The 20,204-nt window shown below is 32.4% G+C and overlaps 1 protein-coding gene and 1 pseudogene across 2 annotated transcripts; one reads left to right on the forward strand and one right to left on the reverse strand.

The window, feature by feature from the left end:
- Positions 1 to 837: 837 nt before the first annotated feature.
- Positions 838 to 2,249, forward strand: LOC110671471 (uncharacterized). 2 transcript variants are annotated; one of them, XR_002498112.2, is made up of 2 exons: positions 838 to 1,727; positions 1,815 to 2,249. XR_002498112.2 is itself a non-coding variant. In XM_021833954.2 (2 exons), exons 1-2 carry the CDS (start codon positions 1,507 to 1,509, stop codon positions 1,958 to 1,960), a joined length of 354 nt encoding a protein of 117 aa, XP_021689646.1. In that variant the 5' UTR covers positions 838 to 1,506; the 3' UTR covers positions 1,961 to 2,249. The 2 variants fall into 2 exon arrangements, 1 of the variants encoding a protein (XP_021689646.1); XM_021833954.2 differs by having other exon boundaries at positions 838 to 1,714.
- Positions 2,250 to 2,724: 475 nt separating this feature from the next.
- LOC110671444 (uncharacterized) overlaps positions 2,725 to 20,204 on the reverse strand; it is a 41,041-nt pseudogene continuing 23,561 nt past the window's right edge.

Raw genomic sequence — 20,204 nt, forward strand, 5'->3', positions numbered from 1 at the left:
ACCGCACTTGTCCCTCGGATCGACCCCCTTCTTGTCCGATGTGGGATTGAGAAACCCATGTCTACCTCTGTCCCATTGAGGCCTGACATTCTCGCCCACCCGATTCTAGCAACACCCTTGTCGCCATCGGCACCCTGCCTACCCCTATCCCGTTGGGGCGCTTGGCGTGATTCGGATCGTCTGGGGCCTGCTCTGATACCACATTGTCACGGGACGGGAGTTCTAGCCCCGTGCGGCACCTAGGTCCCCCTTGGCCAGGGCCCCCAGGTCAGCCTCCCCCTATCTGGCAAGCTCGCATAAGCCCAAATAATAAGCATCTTCGAGGTTTCTGGCACGTTACCTGTACAGATTCACACTAGTTAGCTCCATAGGGCAAGAGACAGCTTGTGACGGCCTTGCCAACTGCCAAGAATAGGAGTGGGGAACTTCCGAACCGTTACAAGAGCCTCTTAACTGCTTACTTAAGCCAGCATAGCCTTGTGCTTATTCCAGCTCATATATTGAACTCAGCTAATTGCAACTCTTCTTCTTCTTCTTACTCAAAATGATAATTGACTACCATCTGGATTTGATTCTGTGGAAGCTGCTGCTAGTAATAGGTCAAATCGATGAATCCCATACTTTGGTATTTTGATTCGAAACCAAAACGATGGATTACAAACCGCTAGATAATTCGCCAAGTTTGGGTTCAGTGGAAATTGCTCTCTACTCTAAATTAGCAAAGAGAATTCCTTTTAATATTTTGTCTAAAATTTATCTTAGTGGCAATATGGTTCCATTCCAAATGATCTATGTCATCTGAGCAATCTGGGTGAGTTAAGACTTTTAGGGTCAGTTCCAAGTTGCTTTGGGAATCTTACCTCTCTAACAGCTTGATAGCAATAATTTAACTTCAAGTATGCCCTTAAGGAGGACATGTTGGTTTTTAACTTGTCATCAAATTCACTAGGTGGCCATCTGAATTGGAAATTTAGAGGTCTTATATCAAATGGACTTGTCAAAGAATAATTTCTTTGGTGGTATTCCAAGTGAGATCTGTGCTCTCCAACAGTTGATAATTTATCTCTCTTTAGCACATAATAAATTCCAAGGACCTATACCAGGTCCAATTGGGAGCACCTGGATCTCTCGAATAGCATACTCTCTGCTGTGATTCCCAAGATTGTAAATGGCCCTCTGCAAGGAATTTCTCCTTCTAGTCTGTTGTAAGACATACTTGGAAACAGCTCTTTTATGCACAATCTTGGACCCTGCGTAGCTCCTCAACTAGGCTTCAATAAGATTTCTGAAATATGTTGTGCCGGCTACAGCTTCAGCAATATTGGTACTAGCCCTTGTATATGTGCTGGCAAGGCGGCAAAGAAAAAAGGAGAACAGTCCTTTCTCTACTCAACCTGATTTGCTACATATGGCAACATATAGAAGGTTTTCATACCAGGAACTCACGCAGGCTACAAATGGATTAGACGAAAGTAAACTACTTTTGGATAGAGAGGGATAATTGGTATGGCTGTTGCAGTAAAGGTATTCAATTTGCAACTAGTTTTGACGCAGAATGTGAAGTTCTTTGAAGCATTCGTCACAGAAATCTTATCAAAATTATCAACAGCTGTGCCAATGTTGACATCAAAGCATTGGTTATGGAGTTCATGCCCAATGGAAACCTTGAGGCATTGTTGCACTCTAATTCCTATTGCTTGGATATGCTACAGAGGTTAAACAGCTTGGTAGATGTTGCACTTTCTTTGGAACAACTTCACTACAATTATGTTTTGATTTTCATGATTTCTCCACATTTTTTATGTTATATGCAGAGTCTGGATCACAGGGAATAGTGTCTTATGGAATCATGTTGATGGAAACATTTACAAGGAAGAAGCCCACAGGAGAAATGTGCTTGAAAGATTGGGTATTAGACTCATTGCAGAGTGGTGAGGTGATGAATTCCAAACACAAATGAGAGTGATCTCGCAGCTAATGTGTATCATCTGTCATGAGTTTGGCTTGTGAAACGAGGATCAACATTCTGCACAGGCTGAAGAAAATAAAGGACAAGTATGAAAAGAACATGCAAGCCAATTGCAAATTACCATAAAATCTTTTCTTTTTCTCTACAAAAGTGGAATTCTTTTTGCTTCTATAATGGTTAAGCTACTATATAGTCTCAACTTATGCTTACGTAAAACAATTTATTCCTCGAAATTCTGGAGTGTACGAACTAGTTTTAGGAAAAGTAGTGTCCTTTGTAGTGCTGTGCATCAGCTTCAATATATAATTGAAATGAAAATTTTTATCAACCAAATTGAATTACATGGTACTGATTTTTCAATTTCATTTGACACGTTCTTGGCAAATTTTCAAGAATTACATAAGACCAAACCTCTCAAATTCTCATTGCAATTTAGAAGCAAGCAACTATGAACTATCTGCAGAAATTAACATGCAAATGTCAAAAATTTAAGAACTTTAATATCCAAAATTCAGGGCAAATATGTTAAAAGATCAAATTGGAAAATAATCAAATTATCATAGAATGCAATAATTTTATGTTCACAAATATAATTTTTTTTAAGAAAACCGACCCAACTTACAAAAATAACACATCATCCTCAACCTTAGTATATAAACCATATTTAAGGGTATTACAAATATAAAAGATCTGAATAAGCAGAGCCTGTTAAAGACATTTCTGCTAAGAGCCTGTTAAAGACCTTTCTGCCAAAATCAGTAGCGCCTCCCCAAAGAACCACCACCTTTGTTCTTTGCAAAAAAGGCAATCTTGGGTTTGGGAATATCATGTATATCTATCACTTGAATTGTTCTTTGCTTCATGGCATTTAAGGCTTCTTTGTAATTCTCTTGAAGCCTCTTCCTTGCAGAGGCAGCCTCTCATAATCAACTTCTCTCTCTCTTTGCTGCTGCTGCTCTCTCTGTCTTTGCACATTGTGAGAAATAGAAACTGATTGATGGGTAGGTCTACGTGGAGCTTCCTTTCGAGGAACCGGTTTTGGCTTTCCTTCTGGTTCACAAGTTTTCTTGTCTGAATCAGAACTCTCTTTGTGAGTACTTGGAGAGTATGCAATATCAGGAACCTGGTTCCGGGAAATTTTCTGCTGTGGGGAGTTCCCATCAGCCGTTAGAGTAGAGGATGCTTGCTCTTCTTGAGGATTTAGCCTCAACCATTCATCTACAATTTCTCTCCATTTCCTGACAAGTTGCTTCACTAATCTCCGAAAATCATCGGATGAATGCTTTCTCAAACTACTGACATGTCTTCCAATGCCAGTGTCCTTGAGTGCCTCGAAGGTCATATCCATATCTGCTAAAGTTTGAAGCAAATCAACCAGAGAATCTTGAGACTGATCAGGATTTTCAAGATGTTGTATAATCTCCAAAATCTTCTTCTGCTTATCGTCGAACAATCCCGCAAATGGATCCAATTCATCATCGTTTTCTTCATGTTCATCTCCATAAATCGACCCACTTCGACATCCATCTCCACCTTTGGCTTCATTTCTATTTTCTCTCATTTCATGCCCATCACTAATCCTGCCCATACTCCTACATCGACCAGACGAGCTCAATGCGCATAGCATTTCAACAATCTTATCTCTCCGCTGCTTGAAGTCAGCCCCGAAATCCAACGAAGCCACCAATATCGCAGTGTCAATAAAAGTCCAGACGTCAACACCCGTAATCTCCAGAATCCATCGAAAATCATCTATATCAGAACAAAGAATTGATATACTGGAAGAACAAAATGCTTGTATATTTTCTTGGGTATATAATATGAATCTTCGGCGGTAGAAGCCTGATGGAGAAGCAAAACAATAAGTAATAATCTGACTCCAAATTTGGCTAGGAAACCAGACTCCTAAATTCACTGGGAAAATAATAATAATAATAATAATAATAATTTCTGCAATTATTTTAAACAAATAAATTTTCATAAAATTTTGTAAATTTTATTTATAAATTCATTTTAAATTTTATATCTCTATTCCTATAAAATATATCATATTTCTAATTCTATTAAGGTTGGTAAAATTTACAATTAAAGCAATAGAAATATCATAAAAATTTTACAGGAATTGATTTAGACTAAAAAAAAAGTAATAAGAATAATAAAAGAGATAATACTAAAATTTAAAAAATACGTCAACCAAATGTAAGGGTGTAAATCATGTATTTTTAAAAATATGAGATCAATTCATTAATTTTTATGTAATTGAGAGACTAAATAATAATTTATTTTTATGAAAAAAAAATTATAGCTTTACAGGACTATGCATTTTACACACTTTTAAACTTAAGCAAGCATAATTAATAAAAATAAGAAAAGAGAAGAAGAGCAAAAGAAGCAAGAGAAAAAGATTCAGAAATTAGTTTTAAAGAATATTATATCCATTGAATAATCAAGATAAAATGCATCGCATCTTCACATTAATAATTTCAATGATAAAATGCAAAAGTCACTTTCTAAACATTTTGGTTAATAAATAAAGATTTTTATAAACTGTAACAGCATGGTATCTTGTGTTAATAGATGTCCTAAATTATCTGATCTTTGAAACGAAAGGAAATAAAGTTAAGAAAATGTCTCTATGAAAATATTTTTTTATTTTTTGATTGTAATATAATTTTAATTTTATTTAAAAATTAAATTATGGTATTAAATATTTTTTATTTTTAATATTTATAAATAATATGAACTTAAAAAAAATCTATATTATTTATTCATGTTAAAATATATATATATATATATATATATATATATATATATATATATATATATATATATATATATATATATATATATATATATATATAAATTAACACACTTATTAATTTTGGACTATGTACCGTGCACACTTGTTAACTTAAGCAAACATAGTCTTAGTGCTTATTAATCAATGTAATAAAAAAAAAACAAAAGAAAAATGTTCAGAAATCAGTTTTAAATAATATTATAGTCAATGAAGAATCAGGAAAAGGGTTGAAGCCGAAATTTGCAACATATAAATTTCATTTAAACAATGAATCCACTAATTGTCAATGTAAATAAGAAAAGAAGAAGAACAACAAACTAAAAATCTGTAGAAATTAGTTTTAAAGAATATAACAGTCATTGAAGGATCAAGAAACAAACAGAGTTAAGCAGAACATGTTTTCATTAGTTCAATGAATTTCAGAAGTTGTAAACTTGATTTAAACAATGAATATACTAATTAACCAATGTAAACAAGAAAGAAGAAGAAGAAGAAGAAGAAGAAGAAGAAGAAGAAGAAGAAGATAAAAATCTGCAAAAATCAATTTTAAAGAATATAACAGCCATTGACGGATCAAGAAACAAATAGAGGTAAGCAGAAAAAGTTTGCATTAGTTTAATGAATAATACAAGCTCTAAACTTGATTTAAACAGTAAATATACTAACCTTTGAAACCAGCAATTGTGAGAAGCCATGTCTAGTTTTTCTTCTCTCTCAGAAATTTTCTCTCTCTGACTCTGTGTAAGCTTAGTTGGGTTTTAGTTTTGAAGAAAGCATTCCCACCTTTTAATTTATAAGAAGTCATTTTGTTTTCAAGAACATTAAATAAGACGCATATTAAACTTTTCTTTTGGTGGTCGCGTATTAAACTCTTTTGTACCAAAGTAAAAGCAAAAATAAAATTAAATAAAATAGAATTTCATTAGTCAATTACTTATTTGATTCAATTAATGTCCAACTCACCCAATCAATTCATAGAACAAACCAACTATGCTAGTAGTAATTGAGTTAATTTCACTTATAATCCCTCAATTTAGGTAGTCATATCAATTTCATCCCTTAACTTTAATTGGTATCATAAAATTTCTCGAATTTCAATTTGAATATCACTAAAATATCTGTGACCTACTATTATAGGTTTTTAAATTAATTTATAACTAAATTTTACTAATCGTCCTTCAACTTTATAGTCAATTTAAAATTTTAAGTCTTTATTTATTTTTGATTTATTTAAAATAAAATCATACTTTTGGAAAAAATTTAATATTTTCATAAACATTTACAATTTATTAGTTTTTTAATTTATAATATAAAAATATTATTTTTGTAACACCCTCCCGGTAGCAACTCCGTACATTCTACTGTTCCGGTGACCGGTGTCGGTCCGGACAGCTAGAACGTCCGGAAAAAATATTTAAACTAAATTCAGGAACCATAATTAATTCAAATATTAATAAGAAAAATTTAGTAAAAATTTTAGAAATAAAATACAACCAAGTCAAATGAGCCGGTGCCCAAGCGAAGGGTAACCAGAGGGAAGTTGCGGTTCTCGCAACGAGGAGCCCTAGACCCGGGGGAAAAATTTTAAAATAATTTTTGGGACTCCAGAGAAGGGTCATTGAGGTTCCTATGGCATTAGAATGCCAAGAAAATATTTAGAAAAAATTTTCAATCGGTACAGACAATTTTGACCCGTTAAGCCAAACGGAGGGCATTTTGGTCATTTTGCCTTCAGAGATGATTTTTGACCGACTTGTCCAGTTAAGTAAATAATTAATATGACATAAAATATGAAGAAATATTGCTAAAAATTAAATTGAAATGTGGTAGAAAAGAAAAGAAAAGAAAAATGAAGGAAATTAGAGATAATGACATCACATGATGTCATTTACATACCCTCCACCAATTACCATTCAATAAGTCTTTTTTTAAACAATTAAAAGAGACAAATGAACCCAAAATTCTGCTGTTTCCTTCTTCTTCTTCAGCCAAAACGTGAATCTCTCCCTCTTCTCCCTCCATTGATTTTCAAACAAAAGCTTCATTTCTCATGCTTCCTCACCATATTTCCTCAAGACCCCAACACTAAAATGAATCCTTGGACCTAGAGGAAGTGTTTGGCAGCCAAGAGAGTACAAGAAAATGAAGATTTAACTTGGAAAAATCTGCCCTACAAGAGGTTAGTGACCAAAACCTTAAATTTCAATTCAATTTCATGTTTAAGCACTATATTGGTGATTAAATGACAAAGAAACTTGATGAAAGACATTGGTATGTCATCCCTTATTTTTGGCAGCCATGGTTAGGGTTTGATGGTGTTGAATTTAATGAAGTTAAATGGGTAATAGGGCTGCCCACAATATGTATTTGCTAAGTAGATTGATGAAATAAAGTGAAAATGCATGATTTTGAAATTGTTGAGCTAGGGTTTGCGAGTGAAACTTGGATTTAGCTTATGCAATTGTGAAAGAACATTTTAATGGTCAATTAGTGACCATTTTAGGTAAGTTGACCACAATTTGGACTGAAAAATGGCATGGCAAAGTGAATGAGAATGCTGCCTAAAGACAGCAGCAAGGTGACTGAAATTTCAGTCCACTTGGACTGCCATAGCTTGGGCTGTGTAGGTCCAATTGGTGTTTAGCTAATTGGACATGAAACTAGGCTTATAATGGCACATTTTTGCTGAAGAAACCATGCCCAAAAGACCAAAGCAAGAGGACCAAAACTTGGCCCCAATCAGGATACCCTGCAAACAGCCCCTGCAGAAATGACCAAATGAACAGTAACTGTTCATTTGGCCATAACTCACTGTAGATATGGTCAATTGACCTGAAATTTTTACAGCAACAAGATAAGATATAGACAAATAACTTTCATGAAGGACACCAATCTAAATTATGCCATTAACCTAATCAAATCATTGAGCAAAGTGAAGTTTACTGTACTGAGATTTACAGAATTTTCATTTGAGCAGTAATGTTTGGATGGCTATAACTCTCTCTAGAAAACTCGGATTTAGGCGATTCTTGAACCGATGAAAACCTAAGGCATAGTAGAACATTTCATATGAAGAAAGTTAGGCCAAATTATGAACTTAACTTGATCAAATTACTGACCAAAGTTGGACCAAAATCTGCCAAAACCCAAAAGTGCAGCATGAACAGTGCACGTGAACAGTAAACTTATTTTGGCCATAACTTGAGCTACAAAACTCCAAATGGAGTGATTCAAAAAAGGAAATTCAACTAGACAAAATAAGGAACAACTTTCATGTTTACCATTTCCTCAAATTCCCACTGTAAAAATAACAAATGGAACAGTAAAGATGAAGCATGAAAACCGAAAATTTTGCTCAATTAGCATTAAGCTTAAAAATGGTATTGGCAACCAATACCAACAAGTTTGAAATACAAAATGTGGTATGTTTGAGGTGTTAAGACCAATACACCTATTTTCTATCCAAAAGTCAACATTTTTGTTGACCAATGAGGTGAATAGTGACACTAAAATCAAAAATTGGCAATTTTGCCAAAATGACCTAAGCTTTGAGAAAGTGACCAAAACCAACAAGTTTTGAATACAAAATGTGGTATGTTGGGAGTACTAAAACCAATGTACCTATTGTTTATGCAAAAGTCAACATTTTAGTTGACTAATGAAATGAATAGTGACATGAAAACTTGAAATTCAAAAATTGTGAAACTTAAAAGTGCAAAATGCCCTAGTAGGCCTAATGTGATTGGTTTGGATAGATTGGCATGCCAATAGGGTATTGTTTTAGCAGTACTGCGAAAGGCTTTATGCCTGTGTTCATGGCTTTATGCCCGTATTCATGGCTTTTATGCCCGTATGCATGGCTTTTATGCCCGATTATGTGATATCATGGCTTTTTAGCCATACTGACTGCATACATGGTTGACGTTCTGCGTCCCATGGTATGACGGCCCGAGCCACCGCGGTGTCCAGTGCCAACGACCCGTTATCCAGTCCAGTCGTCCAGTATACGTTACTTGGGCATGGAAAAGTATAACTGTGATTGAACTGATTATTAAAGAAAATACGAAAATTAAGTATCAGGAATGATTACAAAAATACAAAGAAGCTCAAGATCATGAAGAAAATAATTAACGAAATGCATGAAGAAGTTAATATCATAAAACATGATTAGCCCTCGACTAAACAATAAGTTAGTAATTACTCATTTCTTATGAACACAATAGCAAGGAAATTATTATTTTTATTTGCATATTATATTTTCTTGTATTATTGGCACCACTAAGCTTTATGCTTACCGCGTCGCCTTTGCAACGTAGAGTGCGAAGATTTGGACAGAGGGCCCAGTAGACCACAGTTCGGTAAGGCGGTTCACGATTACGCATAGTGTCGTGTCACCTCACCATCCACAGTGCATTGGTAGGACACTAGGTCCCATTTTGTATTTTGAGATTTTTGTAAATTTTGTAATTAAACTCTTATTTTATCATGTGTATTTGAAACAAATGTAATATAATTTTGTATTAATGTAAGTACTTGTAATTTGTGATTATAAATCACATGTGAGAATTTATTTATGATTTGAGTCTAATGATGATGTGAAATGAATGAATGACAAATAGAGGAATTGTTATGAAAATTGTGTTTGTGAAAGGAAAAGTGAATACATAACTGTGACTTGTACATGATTATCACTTGAGATAAATGATTGAGAAATGAATGTTGACAAATGTTGAGATGATGATTATTGGAGTTTGAGAGTAATTGAATACGAATATATGAATATTGGAAGTGTTTTTCACAGGTTCCGAAGAACTGTTTTCTCCATTTTTAGCCGGTACTCCGCCGGATTTTCTATAAAATTCTCGGAACCTCAAATAAATTATAATTTCGATAAATGGCTTAAATAAATTATATTTCACAAGTTATATTCAAAAGGAAGAATAAAAATGAATTAAGATAAAATAGAGTGCTCGGCACACTGAGTGGCATAACTTGCTCGGCTACACTGTAGTCGGGTAAGGGGTGTCACAATTTTTACATATATTATTTTTAAGTCGATTTGATAAAGATTTATGTTTAATTTATCTTAATTTCTTTAATTTATTTTAATATGAGAGCGTGAATTGAAAATGGCTCGTGCGTGCGTGCCTGTGTTTATATATATATATATATATATATATATATATATATATATATATATATATATATATATATATATATATATATATATATATATATATATATATATATATATATATATATATATTCTTCTTAGGATTCTCGGGATTCATCTTATTAAAATATATTATTAATCCAAATTTTTTCATCGAATTAAAATAAAATAAAACTAATAACTTATTATCATAATAGTAAATTATCATGCACATTTTTCCAATCTCGTTATTTCCCTCTCCTACATTTATATATATTATAAATTATAGATAAAAAAATATTATAATTATTTTAATTATATCTTATAAATATTAAATTTTAATTATTTAAATTAAAATATTAATGTTAATATTATTTTAATCAATTTTATAAATATTAATGTTTATTAATTTAATAAGATTATATTTTTTTTGAAAATTTATTTGTTATAATTAATCTAATTCCTAATATATGATATTATTTTAAAAATTAAAAACTAAATTAATTATATGGTGTTTAAGATATGCTTCTTGGCCATACAAGTCATGTCTATCAATGAGCTTAATAATGGAAAGAAGATAACTTGTATTTGTGCTCGACATTTCGTGATATCGACGTGATTTATTTTTTAAAATTACTCTCCTTTTTATTTTAAATAATTAGATATAAAGCTTTAATTTTTTTTATATGTATTTAAATTATTAAAATTTTTATTTTAGTAGCCTATTTTTTAATTTATTTCTAAAAATTTCCATTATGAATAATAATTTTATCAAATTTAATATTTAAAATTAATTCTAGTACCAATTATGAAAACAAATGAAATATTTTAAGTCAAAAAAATCCAATTTTTTGTGGTATAAAAGTTTCTTTCTATTTATTTTATTCTTAGAGAGTTAAAATTTTTTGTTATTATTTGTTATAATAATTATAAATTATTTAAAATTTTAACTAATTTAAAAATATCTTTATACACACTTAAACTTTTAAAACATAAATTTAGTTTTTCTGTGGTGACTTTTTAACTTTCAAACTCTAAATCAAGTTTTCTAAAAACTAATCTCCTACCTAAAAGCTAAAATATGCTATAATAAATATTGATTATGATTTATTGACTTTTTAGTAAATTTTTCTAATTATTTAAATTAGTAAAATATATAATTTATTAAAAAATACTAATATTTGTTTGATAAAAAGTGCAATTTATAATTTTTCAATGATTATGATAATTGATGAAAGGATAGAACATTAGAGAGTTGCATTTTGTGATGCTTCCACTATCAGCCTTTCATTCTCAAAGCAAAGAGAAGAGGAAGGAATCTATAAAAATTGCATAACTAAGTTTTAGAAATGTATAAGAACTTATAGATATTATAAAAATTATAGAAAAAGCAAGAAGGGCAAAGAGGACAAGCGAGTGGCTCAGCGTTCTGCCCCACCATAGCCCAAGAGGACACGCGAGCGGCTCTGATACCAAATTGTAACGGTCAGGCTCCAACCACTAGAGGAATTGTCCACTTTGGCCATAAGTCTCACGGTTTTGTCCCATAGGTGAAATGGAGAACTTCCTAGGAGGTCACCCATCCTATAGGATTTCTCTCAAATGAGCATGCTTAACCCTAGAGTTCTTCCAACTCTCTAGGCCATTCCACCAAAATGCGCCTCTAGTGATTAGTTCTCCTATTTTATATATCATTACTTTTTGAACCCAAGACCATCTCTGTGCTTTGTTGATGTGGGATTTACCAAAGAGACCTTTCTCCCCCCCTTTCGGGACTCAGCGTCTTCGCTGAGGTTTGCCCCACCATCGCCCAAGAGGACACTCGAGCGGCTCTGATATCAAATTGTAAGTTGTAACGCCCCTATATTCATTAGTGTCGTACATCCCACTATACCGGTGACTAGTGTCGATCTGGACAATCAAGAAGTTTAGAACTATATCTGTGTCATCTAGAAAAGCCATAGATAAAAATTAATATAAATTATTTGAAGGTGAAATACAAATAAGAAAAATAAAGTATAATGGGTTAAATGAGCCGAGGCCACAGCGATGGGTGACTAAACCGGAAAGTGACTGCCAGCTCAATCGCTACCCTGATTTCGTGTGGGACACCATGGCACCCCAGGCCTAAGGATTATTGCAAAGCTAATAGCATTGTGAAAACCACAGAAAAGAATAGAGAACCAATTCAAATAATTGAACTAGTGTTCCAGAAGTAATTTAATGCTATTAGAAAGATGGATCAGACCGGTAAATGGTAAAATGGTCAATTCACTCTTACAGGTGACTTTTGGCCTAAATGTTTATTAAAATATAGGAAATTAAAATTATAAAAAAATAATTAAAAATATGAAGAGGAGTGTAAAGGAAAGGAAAAAGGAATAAGAAATTAAGGGATTTATGACATCGTCATTATGCAAGGATGACCTCATAATAAATTATAATGTTAATTTGGAAAATTGGGGATAAATGTTAACATAAAATGACAAATTAAAAGAAAAAAAAATCATTTTACCTTTCTTCTTCATCCTTTTCGAATTGCTCTCTCTCTCTCTCCTCTCTCTCTCATTTCCTTAATTCCTCCATTAACAACCAATTCAAGCTTCCAAAAACTTGAATTCTTACCATAAACCCTAACCAAAAATCATAGAAAACTCGAAATTTACCCTAGAAGAAGAGAATTGAAGAAATAAATTAGGAGAAAATTTAAAGGAAGTGAAGATTAAGAAGAGCATCATTAAGGTAAGTCTTTCTCTCCATTTAAATTAAGCTATACTTATGGAAATGGAATGGAGTAAGTAGAAATTAACATAAGAAAGCAAGAAATCATGCATGTATGGGACCTAGAGAATTTCGGCTAGCTTGAGAATGATGAGGGTTTGATGGAAATTGATGGTATTAAACATGTATACAAGTTTGAATGAGTGAGTAGATGTAGTAGTATACTTGAAATTTGCATGAATTAAGCTATTGAAAAGTTAGGGTTCTTGGTGATTAGGGTTTTGTGGAAAATTAGGGATTTTGGTGAATTGATGACCAATTAGCATTGTTAATGCTTAATTTGGTCAATTGGTGTGCTTATGAGTGCAATTGAATGATTGGGATTAAATTGAAGTTGTGAATGTGAAATGGCCAAATTCTGGCAGCTTGACCCTTGTCCCTTCAAATGGTCATAAATTGAATTCTGTTGCTCCAATTGGTGTGAAGCCAATTGGAGATGAAAATTAAGACCCAAAGCAACAATTTTTATGCAGAAATCTTGCCCTAAAACTGATCACAAGTTGGAGTAAAATTAGGTTGAATCTGGATTAGGTACTCTGCCACTGGATAGAATTTACCAAATGAACAGTACATGTTCAAATGGTCATAACTTGGTGTAGAGAGGTCCAAATGACCTAATTTTTGAACCATTGAAAAGCTTAGATAAACTAGAACAACTTTCATGGAGAATACAAACCCAAATTCTGACCATAACTTAGTCAAATTGCTAACCAAAATTAGCACACCAAATCTGCCAGAACCTAATTTGCCTAGAATTTCTGGGTTTTGACCAATCCGGCCAGCCTTAATAAAAATGGCATAACTTGAGCTACAACACTCCAAATGGAGTGATTCAAAAAGGAAATTAAACTAGACACATTAAGGAACAATTTTGATGAAGGAAGTTTAGCTAAATTGCCACTGTAGATTGTCCCAATAGAACAGTAAACATAAGAAACCAAAACTGAAATTTTGAAATTTTTCTTAATCGGCCTTGAATTGAATTGGCAACCAATGCCAACAAAATTGTGATCCAAAATGTGGTATGACCATGTGTTTAAAAATGGTCTACCTATTAATTGTGAAAAAGTCAACATTTTACCTAACTAGTAATATGAATAGTAATACCATAACATTAAGTACAAGGCACTCAACTTAGGAAACTTTATAAGTGAAGTTAAAATGCAAAGTTCAATTATTGGAATTATTATTAGAAATAATTTGAATGGATATTGAAACACTCTAATTATGTGTTTCAGTAGGAAAGGAGCCCTCCAAGGAATGAGAAAAAATTAGACCAAGTCAAGATTAGTTAAGAGGTTTGTGCACATGATGGTTGTTGATTCTACCAGAAATTAAATTAGCTGAAATTACCAGTAATGAAATATTTTCTGCAATAAATAATAAGTCCAGGTCGAACCTTAGAGACTGAATTACTAAATTTCGTACACTTGTGTAATGAAAAAAAGAAACAAAGGTTTGGGGGGGGGGGGGTAATTCACAATCCAAAGAAGAAATCAGAAATTAAATATGAAACTCTCAAAATAAACAAACTTCAGTCTAAGGTAATTCGCATTCCAATGCATAGATTCGATCATAGACAAAAGAAATACAATTATATCTTATTCAATACTTAACGTAGATTTACCAAACAGCGAGGTAAATCCCTAACTTCCCTATACTCATCAATTCGAGCCCAACACTCTTGTTGACTCTAATTATTAACTGAATTGGTATTAAGCAATCCTCATCAAATTAATAATTGCTTTAAGAGTAGGAAGTAATTAAGCTGAACAACAATTTATGAAGCATAAATCATTTAATTCACTCTATTGTTTCCTTAGGTTATTATCGAAAATTGATATCATAATCAATAAAACCTAATTGCTACTCATGTTCAATCTTACACAACAATTACGGATTATGAAGATGAACTAGCAATTGATCAAATCAAACAATTAACTAATAGGCCTTTTTAGCAAATCATTCAATAGATCAAAGACAATGAAATTAGAAAACAATAAATATTCAAAAAGACATAAATTAAATTAAGAACCTGGTCTAACAAATCACGCAAAAGAACTTGAATCTCTTGAATTGAATTAAAAACTTAGCCACTCATGTTCATGGCTTACAGAAAATTAAAGAAGAAAATTGAAGAAATCTAGAATGTGAATGGAGAACGAAAGTCTGATCCTGCTCTGTCGAGAGGCTGCTGTATCTCCTTTTTATCGGCTGCTACCTCTTCTATTTATAATAAATGGCCTAGGGTTAGGTTTAAGAGTCTTTCTCTCTGTCAAAAACTACAACTGGAGCAAAATCAGGAAACTAATTATCGACGGATACATGGCCTGTGTATCACTACACGGCCCAGGGCCGTGTAACTTACTGGAGCTGAGTGGGTATGTTTTGTATTGGCACAGAAGGCTTCACGGGTCTGCAGGATTTACACGGGACAAGTTACATGGCTTGTGTACTTTGTTTCTTCCTCGGTTCTCTGGATTTCTTCTGGCAAAATATTACATGGGTTTGTAGTTGTGCTTACACGACCCGTGTACTTTGTATCAACAACACTTTTCAATCCTTTGCTCTTTTCAAGCTTCCTTTCACACTTCTATGCTTTGGAACTTCACCAAAACCCTAAAAAATACAGAAAGAGTTAGATTAATGCAAATGCTAAAAATTTCTCTATTTAACAGAATTATTTCAACAACTCTCTAAACATATGCCCAATAGATAATTATACTTTAATCAACTGAATTAGGCATAAAGATACCCTAGAAACACTAAATGTGATGGGAGTAAAATTAATAAATTATGCACTTATCAGCACAACAACTATCCCTTTTATATTTGCAAATTGAATTTTGAATGGAATGAGTTGTGACATTAATTTATGGCCTTATTTACATTGAATACTTTGATTGACAAAAATTATATGTTGTTAGCCCAATTTTGGGAAATTATTGGAAATTAAATAAGAATGTGAATTGATGAATATTTTTTATGCTTGCAAAATTGTTGAAATGGTTTGAAACCACAATATCATGACTATATGTTTGAATTCCTCACTAGCTTGCCTAGTGGGACGAATTAGATTTATATTCCTTCTCTGGCTGAAATGTTGAGGTGTGTACCAGCTGAGGATGAATTGAATGAGTACTCATATATTTATGCTAGCTAGCCTTTGCATTCCCCATTAGCCTTTGGTAATTGGGACGAATTGGATATTTGTGTCATGATCAAGCTGTGTGACTTTTCAAAATTTTGTTTTATGATTTGTAAATGAAATTTGATTTATTTAAGAAATTTTCTGGCTTTAGAAATAAAACATGATTTTCTATGTGTTAATAATTTAATTGATTTATTTTGAAAATTTGTGATTTTGGAAGTGTGTAAATTATTATTTTCTTTAAGTAGTGCACCACTGAGTCTTTAGCTCAGTGATAGCTTCTTATTGCTGTCACAGGTAAAGAGACAGATCAAACAGTAGAGTAGGCTGGTGATGTGCAGTAAACATTATTTTGGAGACATCACCGGGTATATAGAAAATACCCTCGTAAATATTTCTTTTAATGTATATGTATCTGTGTGTATGTACATACTGGACTTGAGCAGTTGTATAAAAATTTTAGAATTTTATTTTGACTAGTGTAAATATTTATAATGTAAGCCAGTTATTTCTTATTAATGAAATCCTTGAGTTTCTTTTGAATTTTTTTTTTTTATAATGAATTGCTTGAAATTGTGTTGATTAAGAATGGATTGTGATGAGTTTGCAAATGGAGTTGTGGTTTAAATATATATTGGGAGTGTTTTTTGCAGGTTTTGAAGAATTGTTTTTTTCATTTATAAACGAAAGTCTGTAAAAAATTTTATAAAAATTCTAGAAATTCCGAAAAGGTTAAAATATATTGTTATGATATAAAACCCAAATAAAAGTTCTTTAATAATAATTATCTTCTCTTTTCACCTTGAAAGAAATTGAAATTCTACAAAATCTCTTGTAATATATTTAATGGACTACTGGTAATTCATTGGATATATTATAGGATCATGTCATGCCTTATGTGAGGATAGGGTGTGACACGATAACCATAACTTCCCAGATTTTCTATCACGAGCAATTCTCATGCCAATATTTGCTGGTTTACATCCTCGTAAGTGCATGGATCGTGATCAAGTAATATAGTAATGAGTAGAGTATCATTCCCATAAGGAATTTATAGGTGCTAGTACCAAGCTAAATAGCAATTTTAACTGTTTAAACTACAGAAAGATATAATTCTAAACAAAAATCTTAGAGTTTTGTGGAAAATTGGGGATTTTGGTGAATTGATGACCAATTAGCATTGTTAATACTTAATTTGGTCAATTGGTGTGCTTGTGAGTGCAATTGAATGATTGGGATTAAATTGAAGTTGTGAATGTGAAATGGCCAAATTCTGGCAGCTTGACCCTTGTCCCTTCAAATGATCATAAGTTGAATTCTGTTGCTCCAGTTGGTGTGAAGCCAATTGGAGATGAAAACTAAGACCCAAAGTAACAATTTTTATGCAGAAACCTTGCCCTAAAAATGATCACAAGTTGGAGTAAAATTAGGTTGAATCTAGATTAGGTACCCTGCCACTGGACAGAATTGACCAAATGAACAGTACATGTTCAAATGGTCATAACTTGGTGTAGACAGGTCTAAATGACCTAAGTTTTGAACCATTGGAAAGCTTAGATACAGTAGAACAACTTTCATGAAGAGCAGAAACCCAAATTTTAATCATAACCTAGTCAAATTGCTAACCAAATTTAGCTCCCCAAATCTATCAGAATCTAATTTGCCCAGAATTTTTGGGTTTTGACCAATCCGGCCAGCCTTAATAAAAATGGCATAACTTGAGCTACAACACTCCAAATGGAGTGATTCAAAAATGGAATTAAATTAGACGCATTAAGGAACAACTTTGATGAAGGAAGTTTAGCCAAATTGCCACTGTTGATTGGTCCAATGGAACAGTAAACATAAGAAACCAAAACTGAAATTTTGAAATTTTTCTTAATAGGCCTTGTATTGTAATTGGCAACCAATGCCAACAAAATTGTGATCCAAAATGTGGGATGACCATGTGTTTAAAAATGGTATACCTATTAATTGTGAAAAAGTCAGCATTTTACCTAACTAGTAATATGAATAGTAACACCATAACATTAAGTACAAGGCACTCAACTTAGGAAACTTTATAAGTGAATTTAAAATGCAAAGTTCAATTATTGGAATTATTATTAGAAATAATTTGAATGGATATTGAAACACTCTAATTAGGTGTTTCAGTGGGAAATGAGCCCTCCAAGGAAGGAGGAAAAATTGGACCAAGTCCAGATTAGTTAAGAGGTTTGTGCACATAATGGTTGTTGATTCCACCAGAAATTAAATTAACTAAAATTACCAGCAATGAAATATTTTCTGCAATAAGTGGTAAGTTCAGGTCGAACCCTAGAGACTGAATTACTAAATTTCGTGCACTTGTGTAATGGGAAAAAGAATCAAAGGTTTAGGGGGGGGGGAGGGGGGGGGTAATTCACAATCCAAAGAAGAAATCAGAAATTAAGAACTAAAATTAAATATGAAATTCTCAAATTAAACAGACTTTAGTCCAAGGTAATTCTGTCACACCCTACTCCTCGTAAGATGTAACATGTTCCCATAGTACACCTAATGAATTACCGTACTTCACCTACCGGTAACCCATTAAATATATTACAAGGGATTTTAAAACAATTTCGTTCATTTTGGAATTGGTGGGTAAAATTTTTTTCAATTATTAAAAAACTTTATTTAAAGTCCAAACACAAATCAAATTTTTGGATATTTAAAATCTCCGCAATTTTTATAAAAATTTCTGCAGAGTGCCGTCTGTATTTTGAGAAAACAGTTCTTCAAAACCTAAAAATAAAAACACTTCCAATATATTACTCAATCACAACTTCATTTGCAACCACCAAACGTCAAATCAACAACAATGGCAACATTTCAACTCAAAATCCAAATTTCAAATAAAAAAAAATTAATAACTCAAAACATTTCATAAACTCATGCACATTGCATTTTAAATATTTAATTTTCATCCACTATTAAATTTACAAACACAAAATCTCAAAAATAATATTATTACAATTTTATCTGTACAACTGCTCAAACTACAGAGATACATATGCATACTATCATATTTACATCAAACTAAACTACCAGGGTATAGACAATACCCGTACAGAATTTCTTCAACTGTGCTCCTCTCTGATCAGTAGACTCACTCTCTTGCTATGTCCTTTTCTCTATCTCATGACAAAGAAGTTAAAGCTATCGCTGAGTATAAAGATACTCAGTGGTGCACAATAAAATGTAAAATGTATAATTTAAAACATTCATGAACAATTCATAATTCAAATATTTCACAATCATATTTCAAATTTTCAAATCACATTTATAACAAATCATAATTTTCAAAGCTTAACACAACACAACTTTGATCAAATAATTCAATAAAGATAGTGTTGCCAATCAATAACACAACTTAGGCCATGATACAAAATTTCCGAACATGCCGTGTGTACATCACGACAAGGCAAACACCCCCACTAATCGAAATCAATGAGGGAGGTAGCTAGCTAGCTAATGAGTACTCATCCAAACTCGCCTCGATCGGAAGCAGAGAGGGAGGAAATTGATCAAATATCAAACTCACCCCACAAGTGGATGAGGAACATATTAATATTGTCATGCCAAGTGTGAATTAAAAACAATTTAAATCAAAATCATCATAAATGCTACATCATGGTAATGTCACAATTCAATATTTCAAATTATTCAAAACAATTTAAATCAAGTTATTCAAACATTTCATACAATTCACAAATCATATTTCATTCCAAACTTTTCATTTTCAAAGTAGGCAACATACTATTTTTCAAATAAGATTTTTTAAAGTCATAACTAAATTCAAAACCATTTGTTCAAATATTTCATACAAATCAATAAATAATTTTCATTCCAAATTTCCATTGAAAAATAGGCAACACAACATTCTCGAAATTCACAATGAACAAAACACATTCACAATGTATAACAAATCAATTTCCATTATGAAAACTATAATTTAAAAATTTTTGAGCACAAACCTCAAGCGAGTCGCCTCTAGCCTTGACTCGGTTCCTCGGGTTCTTTCCCGGTATTCTTTTCAACTGAAATACACAATTTTACAATGTTTCAGTACTAGAACTTAACATAAATCTAAAATAAATTTAGCTTCACATTTACCTAGCTCTAACGTGTTAAATTCGACGTTCTCGAAATTTTGTGTTTCGGGTTACTATTCACTACACTATTCAAGTCAAATTATTGACTTTTTAAGGCTTAATAGGTATGGGAACTCCAACTTCACCCACATACCACATTTTGGTCACTAAACTTGTTGGTTTTGGTCATTTTCTCAAAGCTTAGGTCTTTTAGGCAAAATTGCCAATTTTCGGTT

Source organism: Hevea brasiliensis, chromosome 14 (assembly GCF_030052815.1).
Source record: "Hevea brasiliensis isolate MT/VB/25A 57/8 chromosome 14, ASM3005281v1, whole genome shotgun sequence".
Lineage (NCBI taxonomy): Eukaryota > Viridiplantae > Streptophyta > Magnoliopsida > Malpighiales > Euphorbiaceae > Hevea > Hevea brasiliensis.